Source organism: Ranitomeya imitator, chromosome 8, assembly GCF_032444005.1.
Source record: "Ranitomeya imitator isolate aRanImi1 chromosome 8, aRanImi1.pri, whole genome shotgun sequence".
Lineage (NCBI taxonomy): Eukaryota > Metazoa > Chordata > Amphibia > Anura > Dendrobatidae > Ranitomeya > Ranitomeya imitator.
The window spans coordinates 57,519,088-57,531,818 of record NC_091289.1 but is presented as its reverse complement, the minus strand read 5'-3'; the positions used below and the strand labels follow the sequence as shown (position 1 = coordinate 57,531,818).

Sequence of the window (12,731 nt, the reverse complement as noted above, 5' to 3'; positions counted from 1 at the left end):
TGGGGGTCTCCTGCTGGACATGGGAAGGCTATGGGGGTCTCCTGCTGGACATGGAGAGGCTATGGTGGTCTATGCTACACATGGGAGGCTCTGTGAGGCTCGTGATGGACATGGGAAGGCTATGGGGGTCTCCTGCTGGTCATGGGGAGGCTATGTTGGTCAATGCTATATATGGGAGGCTCTGTGAGGCTTGTGATGGACATGGGAAGGCTATGAGGGTCTCCTGCTGGACATGGGAAGGCTATGGGGGTCTCCTGCTGGACATGGGGACGCTATGGTGGTCAATGCTATACATGGGAGGCTCTGTGAGGCTTGTGATGGACATGGGAAGGCTATGGGGTCTCCTGCTGGACATCGGAAGGCTATGGGGGTCTCCTGCTGGACATGGGGAGGCTATGTTGGTTAATGCTATATATGGGAGGCTCTGTGGGGCTTGTGATGGACATAAGAAGGCTATGGGGGTCTCCTGCTGGACATGGAAAGGCTATGGGGGTCTCCTGGTGGACATGGGAAGGCTATGGGGGTCTCCTGCTGGACACAGGAAGGCTATGGTGGTTTGCTGGACATGGGGATGCTGCATGGGGGCTCTTACAGTATATAGAAGGGGCTGTGTGCTGGCTCAAACAGTATAGAGGGGTATGTCAGCATACTTAATTCTGCTCAATATTAAGTAATACTATTAATATAAAATAATTATTGTTAATATTAATATTGAGCAGAATTAATTTCAGCCTATTGGTTCGGCCTCCACAATAGTCATAACCTCTCATGTGGCCCCTTGGGAAAATTAATTGCCCATCCCTAGAAAATACGCTTCAGCATTCATCTTTAAAATCTAAGGGTGTGTTTCCACGGTCAGGAAACACTGCGTGCTTGACGCTGCGTAGAGCCGCAGGGTCCAGATGTTACAGCATAGTGGAGGGGATTTCCTGAAATCCCGTCTCCACTATGCGCTAAAACATGTATGCGGCAGACGCGCGTAAACGGACATGCGGCGCATCTTTTCAGAACGCAGCATGTCTGTTTACAATGCGGTGACGCTCCGTCGCCGCGCCGTAAATTTACCATAGACAATCATTAGATGCGGTAAAACCACATCTAATGATTAGTCACATGCGTAGTAACTGCGTAAAGGCAGCTTACTATGCATGTCTCCTAATTTACATGCGGGCTCACCTGTCCCGCCGCCGGAAGTCCGCGTCCAATGCAGTTCTCGCAATAACTTAGCTTATCGTGAGAACTGCCGTGCACGTGACCGGGGTTATCTCCGGTCACTAGCCTAGTTCTCATGGTCAGCTGATCAGCTGATTGTGATAACGCTGCAGTGTAGGTGATCGCTGGAGAGTTATCTCCAGCGATCATCTACAAGCTCTGCTATGTCTGGATGTCAGGCATCCAGATGTAGCAGAGCTGGACTCGTCGTGGGACACTTGTTATTAAGGACTACTTCGGACTCGGGGAGTATACTGTTGGTTTATTATTTTTCTTTTTTTCTAGGAGACGAGGGCTTCGCTTGGATTACCAGTACAATAAAAATATGGTCAAAACTGTGTGGTGTTTTATTTCATTAAAATACTTTATTCTGCATGTGTCTAACCTTGATCCAACTGCTATGTCCAGCTATTGCCCCATATCACTGCTCCTGTTTGCTTCCAAACTCCTTGAGCAGCATGTCCATGGTCAATTTTCCTCCCACCTCTCATCTAACTCTCTCCTTGACAACCTCCAATCTGGCTTCCGCCCCCACCACTCCACCGAAACTGCCCTGACCAAAATTACTAATGACTTACAGCCAAAGCTAACAGACAGTTCTCCATCCTCCTCCTTCTCGACCTGTCCTCTGCTTTCGACACAGTGGATCACTGCCTACTGCTGCAGATTCTTTGTTCCCTCGGCATCAAAGGCCTTGCCCTGTCCTGGATTGCCTCATACCTTTCCGATTGCACATTTAGCGTTTCCCACTCCCACACCACCTCCTCATCCCGCCCCCTCTCTGTTGGAGTCCCTCAAGGCTCTGTCCTAGGGCCTCTACATTTTCCATCTATACCCTTGGCCTAGGACAACTCATAAAGTCCCACGGCTTCCAGTACCACCTATATGAGGACGACACTCAGATCTACCTCTTTGGCTCAGATGTCGCCTCTCTTCTGTCCAGAATCCCGGATTGTCTGTCAGACATATCCTCCTTCTTCAACTCTTGCTTCCTAAAACTCAATGTAGACAAAACCGAACTCATCATCTTTCCCCCATCTCACGGTCCCCCCCTACCTGATCTATCTATTATGGTAAACGGCATCACGCTCTCTCCCGCACCTGCAATCCGCTGCCTCAGGGTAACTCTCGACTCTGCCCTTTCCTTCAAACTCTTGCCACCTCCTGTCGCCTCCAGCTCAAAAATATTGCCAGAATCCGTCCCTTCCTCAGCCCACAATCTACTAAAACTCTTGTGCATGCCCTCATCATCTCCCACCTCGACTACTGCAACACCCTCCTCTGTGGCCTCCCTGCTAACTCCCTTGCACCACTCCAGTCTGTCCTCAACTCTGCTGCTTGGCTAATCCACCTCTCTCCTCACTACTCCCCTGCTCCACCCCTCTGCAAATCCCTCCACTGGCTCACAATTCCCCAACGAATCCAGTTCAAACTACTAACACTGATCTACAAAGCCATCCACAACCTGTCCCCTTCCTATATCTCTGAACTAACCTCCCACTATTTTACCTTACGTAATCTTCGATCCTCCCAAGACCTCCTACTCTCCTCCACACTTATTCGTTCCTCACACAACCGCCTCCAAGATTTCTCCCAAATATCCCCCATCCTCTGGAATTCCACGCCTCAACACATCCGGTTATCCACCACCCTTGGATCCTTCAGACGGAACCTGAAAACCCATCTCTTCAGGAAAGCCTACAGCCTGCAATAACCATTCTGCCGCCTCACCAACCACCCGAGCTGCGGCCTCACCACCACCAGTGCTGCAGCACACCAACCTCCTGTCTCTTCCCCATTATCCCGAAGAATGTAAGTCCGCAAGGACAGGGTCCTCTCCCCTCTGTACCAGTCTGTCACTGTAAATTTGTTTACTGTTAACGATATCTATAACCCTGTATGTAACCCCTTATCACATGTACAGCACCATGGAATTGATGGTGCTATATAAATAAATAATAATAATTCTGCATGTGTGTGCGTTTTTTATTAACCCTTTCAGTACTATAGGATTAGTAATGGATAGGTGTCTTATCGACGCCTCTCCATTACTAAGCCGGCTTAATGTCACCTTACAAAGGTGACAATAACCCCTCATTACCCCATGTTCCAACGCTACAGGGGAGTGGGAAGCGAGAGGCTAAGCGCCAGAATTGCGCCATTTCTGGGGCGGCTGGTATTTGTAGCCGGGGGGGACTATATCCATGGCCCCTCTCTAGGCTATGAATATCAGCCCGCAGCTGTCTGCGTAGCCTTTCTGGCTATAAATTATAGGGGGACCCCACGTCATTTTTAGGGGGGGTCCCCCTATTTTAATAGCCAGTAAAGGCTAAATATACAGCTGCGGACTGATATTCATAGCCTCGGAAGATCCATGGTATTAACCCTTTCCCAGGCTACTAACATTGGCCCCCATTCACTGGCTTTCCCTCTCTGGCACAGAAAATTGCGCAGGAGCCGACGCCATTTTTTCAATTTTTTTTTTTTAATTAAACAGATATTGCTTTTAAGGCCGGGGTCACACTTGCGAGAAACTCACATGAGTCCTGCACCTCAATACCCGGCACTGCCGCCGGCACTCGGACTGGAGAGTTCAGCTATATAGGACCAGAGTGTGCGGCTGCATGTATTTCTGAGTGTCGGCGGCAGTGCCGGGTATTGAGGTGAGGGACTCGTGCGAGCTTCTTGCAAGTGTGACCCCGGCCTAACTCTTTATGTACCATTTTATTATATTTATTACTAAACATCGGGCTTGGTATTTATCTATCTATTATCTATCTATCTATTTATCTATCTATTATCTATCATCTATCTATTATCTATCGATATATCTAACTATCGATAGATATATCTATAGATAGATAAATTTATAGATAGATAGATACGATAGTTCTATCTATCTATCATCTATCAGTCTGTGTGTGTAAACATTATTCTTCAATGGAGTATGTAAATGAAGAGGTTGGACAAGAAATTACATCACAATTCTTTTTTTGGTATATCTTTATTTAGCTTACAAAAACACACAAATCCGCACACAGAACGCATGTAAAACGCATCAAAAACACAGGTGAACTGCCAGTGACCTCAGGTGCAGATTTGGTGCAGATTTTACCTGCGTCAAATCCTGATCAAATCCTGACCGTGGGCACATACCCTAATATGTAAAGCAGCTCATTTTGTGCAGTATGTCAGTAGTTTTTACAAGCTAAAAGTTTCAACTTGTCTTCCCTCAAGGAAATGTGAATGCAAATGTGGTTACATTATAGAACTAGGCCTGTTATTGGGGACCACATCTGCCCGCTGGGGCTATCACATAGGAATGGATTCAGTATAAGAACATAAACAAAATATCAAAAACTGATCTTGCAATGAACCACACAGGATATTGTCTACTGTCATCTGGAAAAACCTTGGCCCCTGGCTGCAGTTTGTATTTAAAAAGTGTGACCAGGCCCGTGCTGGAGGGGGTCCCCCTGACGCCAGTTTCACCTGGCTGTGCGTCTTTCCACGCACATTCAGGTGAAGTGTATGGCGGCACAGAGACCCGCAGGCTCCCTGCACTACAATACACGCCGCCAGCCAATCACAGGCTTGCAGCTGATGTTGGCTTACCAGTGACGTGTGGTGCATTGCAGTCAGGGGCGGATTATAATAGGGTCAATCTGGGCGGTAGCCCAGGGCCCAGTGATGTGAGGGGACCTGGGCTACCGCTCAGATTGACAGCCGCCATCAGGGCATTACTGCCCTGACTGGCGTATGGGCCCGGTGGGCAGAGGGCGCCCGCATCGGGCCCCGTCTCATCTGCTCACCGGGCCCCTACCGGCGCTGCGGCAGTTAAACGCTATCGATGTGCGGGCGCGCGCCCGCACCTCAATAGTTAACAGCCACCAGCCAATTGGAGGCTGGCAGCTAACGTCAGCCGCAGTGCGCACGTCGCCGGAGTCTGATGTCATTGTCAGTCGCCGGCGAGTGCGCGCTGCTGGAGGGAACTTCGCCGAAGGAGCCCGGACAGGTGAGAACTCTTTTTTTTTTTTTTTTGTTATTGCAATCCAGGGGGCCCAGGCCAGTATGCTGGATACACTGGGGGCAGAGGTGCTGGACACACTGGGGGCAGAAATGCTGGACACACTGGGGGCAGAGAGGCTGGACCCTGGGGGCGAAATGCTGGACACTGGGGGCAGGATGCTGGACACACTGGCAGCAGGACTGGAGACAGATGGGGCAGGATTGGAGACATGGGTAGAATGTAGATACAGGGCATGATTGGAGACACGGGGCAGAGTGAAAGACATGGGGCAGGATTGGAGACACTAGGGGCAGGATAGGAGACAGATCGTGCAGGATCATGGGGCAGGATGGATACGATGGGGAGATCATATGGGGCAGAATGGGAGAACATATGGCTGGAGCCAGGAATGAGATACACAGGGGCCAGGATGGGGGATATTATTATTACCATATGGGCTAATTAAGTGATATTATTACTGCAGTGATATATTTATTTTATTTTTTTTCTTCATGTGGTGTAATGTAGAAGTTCGGAAAAATTAAGTAATGTGTTCTGCAAGCGGAGCTCGAGATAACTGTGTATTAGCTGCAGAGACGAGTCCTGGCTGGATGAAGTGATGGCGGTCTGTGCTGGATGAAAGATGAAGGACTTCACCTAGAGACATCACTGGTGAGGCAGTGTTACCTATACACTGTCACTATACACTGTATACTATATACTGAACTGAAGGGTAAATTAATTAGATCAATGGATGTTTGACAGGTTATAGTTTCACACAGCATCTATTTTTCTGGAATAATCTGGTTCAGGTATATCATGACCCTGTCACATGACCGGGGGGCCCACAGTGTCTGAACAGCCCAGGGCCCTGGCTACCCTTAAAGGGACACTGTCACCTGAATTTGGAGGGAACAATCTTCAGCCATGGAGGCGGGGTTTTTGATTCACCCTTTCCTTACCCGCTGGCTGCATGCTGGCTGCAATATTGGATTGAAGTTCATTCTCTGTCCTCCGTAGTACACGCCTGCGCAAGGCAAGATTGCCTACTCTAGAACCCCCATGCAGTTTGGATATAGGATTACCATGGCCCAGTCCCCAGTACAGTCATTGTACATATCCCACCATTTCTAGATGCAAGTGCCATAGTTTTGAACCAGAGAAATTCACCGTGTCCGCGAATGAAAGTGATTTTAAAGGGTTATTCCTAAAATAGCAAGCTATCACATAATAAGGCATACGGAAATTTGCGGATGGCCGAAGGCCCGACCATTTCGATCCCCCGTTTTCCCAACAATGGGGAAGGCCGAGCATGTGCACCTCCGCTCCATTCAAGATCAGATCCTGCAAAGCCAATACTCAGGACCGAAGAGGGCCACAGAGGACTGACTCCCAGTAACGAGAAAGTTATTCCCTACTAGATGGTGGCCCGATTCTAATGCATCGGATATTCTAGAATATGTATGTATGTATATAGCAGTCACATAGTATATAGCACAGGCCACGACATATTCTTGAATACCCGATGCGTTAATCCAGGCCACGCAGTATATAACACTGCTCACGTAGTATATAACACAGGCCACACAGTATATAACACAGCCCACATAGTATATAACACAGCCCAAACAGTATATAACACAGCGCACACAGTATATAACACTGCCCAAGTAGTATATAGCAGCCATGTAGTATATAACGCAGCCCACGCAGTATCTAACACAGGCCACATAGTATATAGCGGCCCATGCAGTATATAACACAGCCCACGTAGTATATGGTAGTGTGGGCACCATATCCCTGTTAAAAAAAATAATTACAATAAAAAATAGTTATATACTCACCCGCCGGCGTCCAGCAAAGCTGTGTCGATGCCGCCAGCTTCGGTTCCCAGGATGCATTGCGAAATTACCCAGATGATGTTGCGGTCTCTGAGTAATTTTGCAATGCATCTCTGGGAACGGAAGCTGGCGGCAGCCGCGCTCGCCTCAGCAGACTATGAAAGGTGAGAATAGCAGGTTTTTTGTTTTTTTATTATTTTTAACATGAGATGCATAGGCAGCATCAATAGTAAAAAGTTGGTCACACTGGGTTAATAGCAACGTTAGCGGAGTGCGTTATCCGCGGCATAACGCGGTCCGTTAATGCTGTCATTAACCCTGTGTGAGCGGTGACTGGACGGGAGTATGGAGCGGGTGCTGGGCACTGACTGGACGGCAGTAGGGAGGGACTAATTCTCGGCCGGACTGTGCGCGTCGCTGATTGGTCGCGGCAGCCAGGACAGGCAGCTGGCAAGACCAATCAGCGACGCAGGATTTCCGTGACGGAAGTTGCAGACAGAAAGACGGAAGTACCCCTTAGACAATTATATATATAGATCTTAGGGTTGTTGGTCTGAGATTGGACCGCAATGCACAGACTGGCTGCGGCTTCCTCGACCCGAGTATGACAGCCTCATAGAAATACATGAACTATCATGCTTGGTTCAGGAGAGCAGCGGCCAGTCCGTGCATTCACGCTCGGTTCGGGAGAGCCGCGGCCAGTCCGTGCATTCACGCTCGGTTCGGGAGATCCACGGTCAGTCCATGCATTCATGCTTAGTTCAGGAGAGCCAAGGCCAGTCCGTGCATTCACGCTCAGTTCGGGAGAGCCGCAGCCAGTCGGTGCATTCACGCTCAGTTCAGGAGAGCCACGGTCAGTCGGTGCACTCATGCTTGGTTCGGGAGAGCCAAGGCCAGTCCATGCATTCATGCTTAGTTCAGGAGAGCCAAGGCCAATCCGTGCATTAACGCTCGGTTCGGTAGAGACGCGGCCAGTCCGTGCATTCACGCTCGGTTTGGGAGAGCCATGGCCAGTCCGTGCATTCACGCTCGGTTCGGGAGAGCCACGGTCAGTCCATGCATTCATGCTTAGTTCAGGAGATCCACGGTCAGTCGGTGCGCTCACGCTCGGTTCGGGAGAGCCACGGCCAGTCCGAGCATTCACGCTTGGTTCGGGAGAGCCACGGCCAGTCCGAGCATTCACGCTTGGTTCGGGAGAGTCACGACCAGTCCGAGCATTCACGCTCGGTTCGGGAGATCCACGGCGAGTCCGAGCATTCACACTCGGTTCGGGAGAGCCACGGCCAGTCCATGCATTCATGCTTAGTTCAGGAGAGTAAAGGCCAGTCTGAACATTCACGCTCGGTTCGGGAGAGCCACGGCCAGTCTGCGCATTCATGCTTAGTTCAGAAGAGCCAAAGCCAGTCTAAGAATTCACGCTTGGTTCAGGAGAGCCACGGCCAGTCCGAGCATTCATGCTTGTTTCTGGAGAGCCAAGGCCAGTCCGTGCATTCACGGCTGGTTCGGGAGAGGCACGGCCAGTCCGAGCATTCACGCCTGGTTCGGGAGAGCCACGGCCAGTCCGAGCATTCACGCTTGGTTCGGGAAAGCCACGGCCAGTCCGTGCATTCACGCCTAGTTCGGGAGCGCCACAGTCAGTCCGAGCATTCACACTTGGTTCAGGAGAGCCACAGCCAGTCCGTGCATTCACGCTCGGTTCGGGAGAGCTACGGTCAGTCGGTACGTTCACGCTTGATTTGGGAGAGCCACGGCCAGTCCATGCATTCATTATTAGTTCAGGAGAGCCAAGGCCAGTCCATGCATTCACGCCTGGTTCGGAAGAGCCACGGACAGTCCATGCATTCACGCTTGGTTCGGGAGAGCCACGGCCAGTCTGTGCATCCACGCTGAGTTCAGGAGAGCCACAGCCAGTCCGTGCATTCACGCCTGGTTCAGGAGAGCCACAGCCAGTCCGTGCATTCACGCCTGGTTCGGGAGACCCACGGCCAGTCCGTGTGCTCACACTTGGTTCACGGCTGGTCTGTGCATTGTGGTCCGATCTTGGACCGATTTACATAGACGTCTGAATGCTTGCTTACGGTTAGGGATTAACTAGCTATTTTGAAAATAATCAGTCGGCAATTTAGATTATTTATTTAACCCCTTACCGGCATCGGACGTACTATACCGTCCGATGCCGGCTCCCCTGCTTTGATGCAGGGCTCCGCGGTGAGCCCGCACCAAAGCCGGGACATGTCAGCTGTTTTGAACAGCTGACATGTGCCTGTAATAGGCGCGGGCAGAATCGCGATCTGCCCGCACCTATTAACTAGTTAAATGCCGCTGTCAAACGCAGACAGCGGCATTTAACTACCGCTTCCGGCCGGGCGGCCGGAAATGACGTCATCGCCGACCCCCGTCACATGTCCGGGGGTCGGCGATGCGTCTCCATTGTAGCCATAGAGGTCCTTGAGACCTCTATGGTTACTGATTGCCCGTCGCTGTGAGCGCCACCCTGTGGTCGGCGCTCACAGCACACGTGCAATTCTGCTACATAGCAGCGATCAGCAGATCGCTGCTATGTAGCAGAGCCGATCGTGCTGTCCCTGCTTCTAGCCTCCCATGGAGGCTATTGAAGCATGGCAAAAGTAAAAAAAAAAAGTTTAAAAAAATGTGAAAAAAATAAAAAAAACATAAAAGTTTAAATCACCCCCCTTTCGCCCCAATCAAAATAAATCAATAAAAAAAATATCAAATCTAGGCATATTTGGTATCGCCGCGCTCAGAATTGCCCGATCTATCAAATAAAAAAAAGTATTAACCTGATCGCTAAACAGCGTAGCGGGAAAAAAACTCGAAACGCCAGAATTACGTTTTTTTGGTCGCCGCGACATTGCATTAAAATGCAATAACGGGCGATCAAAAGAACGTATCTGCACCGAAATGCTATCATTAAAAACGTCATCTCGGCACGCAAAAAATAAGCCCTCAACCGACCCCAGATCACGAAAAATGGAGACGCTACGAGTATCGGAAAATGGCGCAATTTTTTTTTTTTTTTTTTTTAGCAAAGTTTGGAATTTTTTTTCACCACTTAGATAAAAAATAACCTAGTCATGTTTGGTGTCTATGAACTTGTAATGACCTGGAGAATCATAATGGCAGGTCAGTTTTAGCATTTAGTGAACCTAGCAAAAAAGCCAAACAAAAAACCAATGTGGGATTGCACTTTTTTTGCAATTTCACCGCACTTGGAATTTTTTTCCCGTTTTCTAGTACACGACATGCTAAAACCAATGATGTCGTTCAAAAGTACAACTCGTCCTGCAAAAAATAAGCCCTCACATGGCCAAATTGACGGAAAAATAAAAAAGTTATGGCTCTGGGAAGGAGGGGAGCGAAAAACGAACACGGAAAAACGAAAAATCCCCTGGTCATGAAGGGGTTAAGTAACAGTAGCTCCTCCCATTGTTTCCGTTCTACTGATCCTGGAATGGTTTTTCATTTTCTTCTGTGCCCCTCCGTTCCATAGTTATGCCCCTTGATAATAAAGATGCACACTTTCTCGTCAACCAACTAGGCTTCTCGGTGGGCGTGGCTGTGTATTGATTGGCTACTGCCACAGGAAATAAAGCAGACGCCCACAGAGAAGTTCTATGGGATACGCCCAGTTGGTTGACGGGAAAATTTGCATCTTTACTATCGAGGGGCCATAACTTTGGAATGGAAACGCACAGAAGAAAAGCGAAAACTGTTCCGAAATCAGTGGAGAAGTGACAATTAGGCTATGTGCACACATAAGCTATGTGCACACGTAGAAAAATCCGCTGCGGATTTGATAAATCTGCAGTGCAAAACCGCTGCGGTTTTTACTGCGGATTTATCGCGGTTTTTAATGAGGATTCTGCTGCGTTTTTACATCTGCATTTTTCTATTGGAGCAGATGGAAAACCGCTGCTGATTCCGCACAAAGAATTGACATGCTGCGGAAAATAATCTGCTGGCTTATTCCGCAGCATGGGCACTGCGTTTTTGGTTTCCCATAGGTTTATATTGTACTGTAAACTCATGAGAAACTGCTGGGAATCCGCAGCAAAATCCGCAACGTGTGCACATAGCTAAGAGGAGGGACTTGGTTTAAATAAAAAAAATCCAGTGTCAGGTCCCTTTAACACAAGAAGTGAGGAATCGTGTGACAGTGATGGATTGCCGGATGAGTCTGGACAGGAGATCACACAGAAAAACAAAGTTTTTACAAGATTACACATCCCCCATAGAGCAGCCAAACGTCCCCCCGACAGCCCAGAACTCACCGGCACAGGACTTGGTCTTCCACATCTTCATCAGCAGGATGATCATCGCCAGTAAATGGCACAAGTCTCCTAAAATCCTGAACACATTCATTGTTCCCAGCAAATTAGCAGACTGGTGACCAGTATAACCAGAGCCTGCAAGTTACTGGCCGGCCGGAAACTTGGCGCGGCCCGGGACAAAGCAGTGAGCGGGCGCAGAGCGGGGGGCGCGGGGTGCAGGGTGCCCGGAGAGCGGCGGCTCCACAGCAGGCGGGTGACGTGGCTGCTGTGTGCGGACACCGGGGCACGGCATGCTATGGGAGGAGGAGATGGGCTGGGAGGCTGCACATCACTCAGGACGGTTTAAAGGGGCTGCAGAGAGAGTACGCCGACCAAAACTGCTCTCCCCCCACACTGGGATATGCCACGTAAGGGCCGGGTGGCAGCACAAACACGCCAGGAAAGTTACCTCAGCACCCTGCAGTGCAGAGCCCAGACTCCCCAATATGGTGACATTGTAGCAAACTATCAAATACTTATTCCACTGAGGTGTAATATACGGCCATTATTCATGAGGGGAACAAGAGCCCCCCAAACCTCATCACTGAGTGTTATGCTGGTGCACGCTATACCTTTGTGCCTGCTACCTAGGTTTGCACTAATAAGGCTACGTTCACATTGTGCGATGCGCCCCCCATGTTAAATATAGGGGAGCATGACGCATGCGTCGCCGCGGCTGGGCCCGACGCAACCCCGCAAAACGCTAATGTGAACGTAGCCTAATATGGTCACCATAAGGCGCCGCTCTGGTTCCTACCAGAATATCGCACCTATCTGATACAGAATGTCACTAGTGGTTCCAATTTGACACATGAAATTCTCCCCATTTCTATTTTTATGGTATTCTAGAAACATTTGAGGCTTTGTCAACCAGGGCTGTGTCTTTTAGGCTGCGGTCACACGAGAGTATGTTGTCTCTTCCTAGAGAATTGGATCAATCATGTAAATGGCACTCTGATCAGCGCATCAATCATGTAAATGGCACTCTGATCAGCGTATCAGTCATGTAAATGGCACTCTGATCAGCGTATCAGTCATGTAAATGGCACTCTGATGAGCGTATCAGTCATGTAAATGGCACTCTGATCAGCGTATCAGTCATGTAAATGGCACTCTGATCAGCGCATCAATCATGTAAATGGCACTCTGATCAGCGTATCAGTCATGTAAATGGCACTCTGATCAGCGAATAAGTCATGTAAATGGCACTCTGATGAGCGTATCAGTCATGTAAATGGCACTCTGATCAGCGCATCAATCATGTAAATGGCACTCTGATCAGCGCATCAGTCATGTAAATGGCACTCTGATCAGCATATCAATCATGTAAATGGCACT

The 12,731-nt window shown here is 49.3% G+C and overlaps 1 protein-coding gene across 1 annotated transcript in view; it reads right to left on the bottom strand.

The window, feature by feature from the left end:
- Positions 1 to 11,625, bottom strand: part of KDELR3 (KDEL endoplasmic reticulum protein retention receptor 3) — a 28,346-nt gene extending 16,721 nt beyond the window's left edge. Inside the window, exon 1 of the mRNA XM_069736974.1 lies at positions 11,355 to 11,625. Within this exon, the coding sequence (XP_069593075.1) occupies positions 11,355 to 11,445 (91 nt within the window). The 5' untranslated portion in view covers positions 11,446 to 11,625. The remainder of the gene's footprint in view (positions 1 to 11,354) is intronic.
- Between the last annotated feature and the right edge of the window lie 1,106 nt (positions 11,626 to 12,731).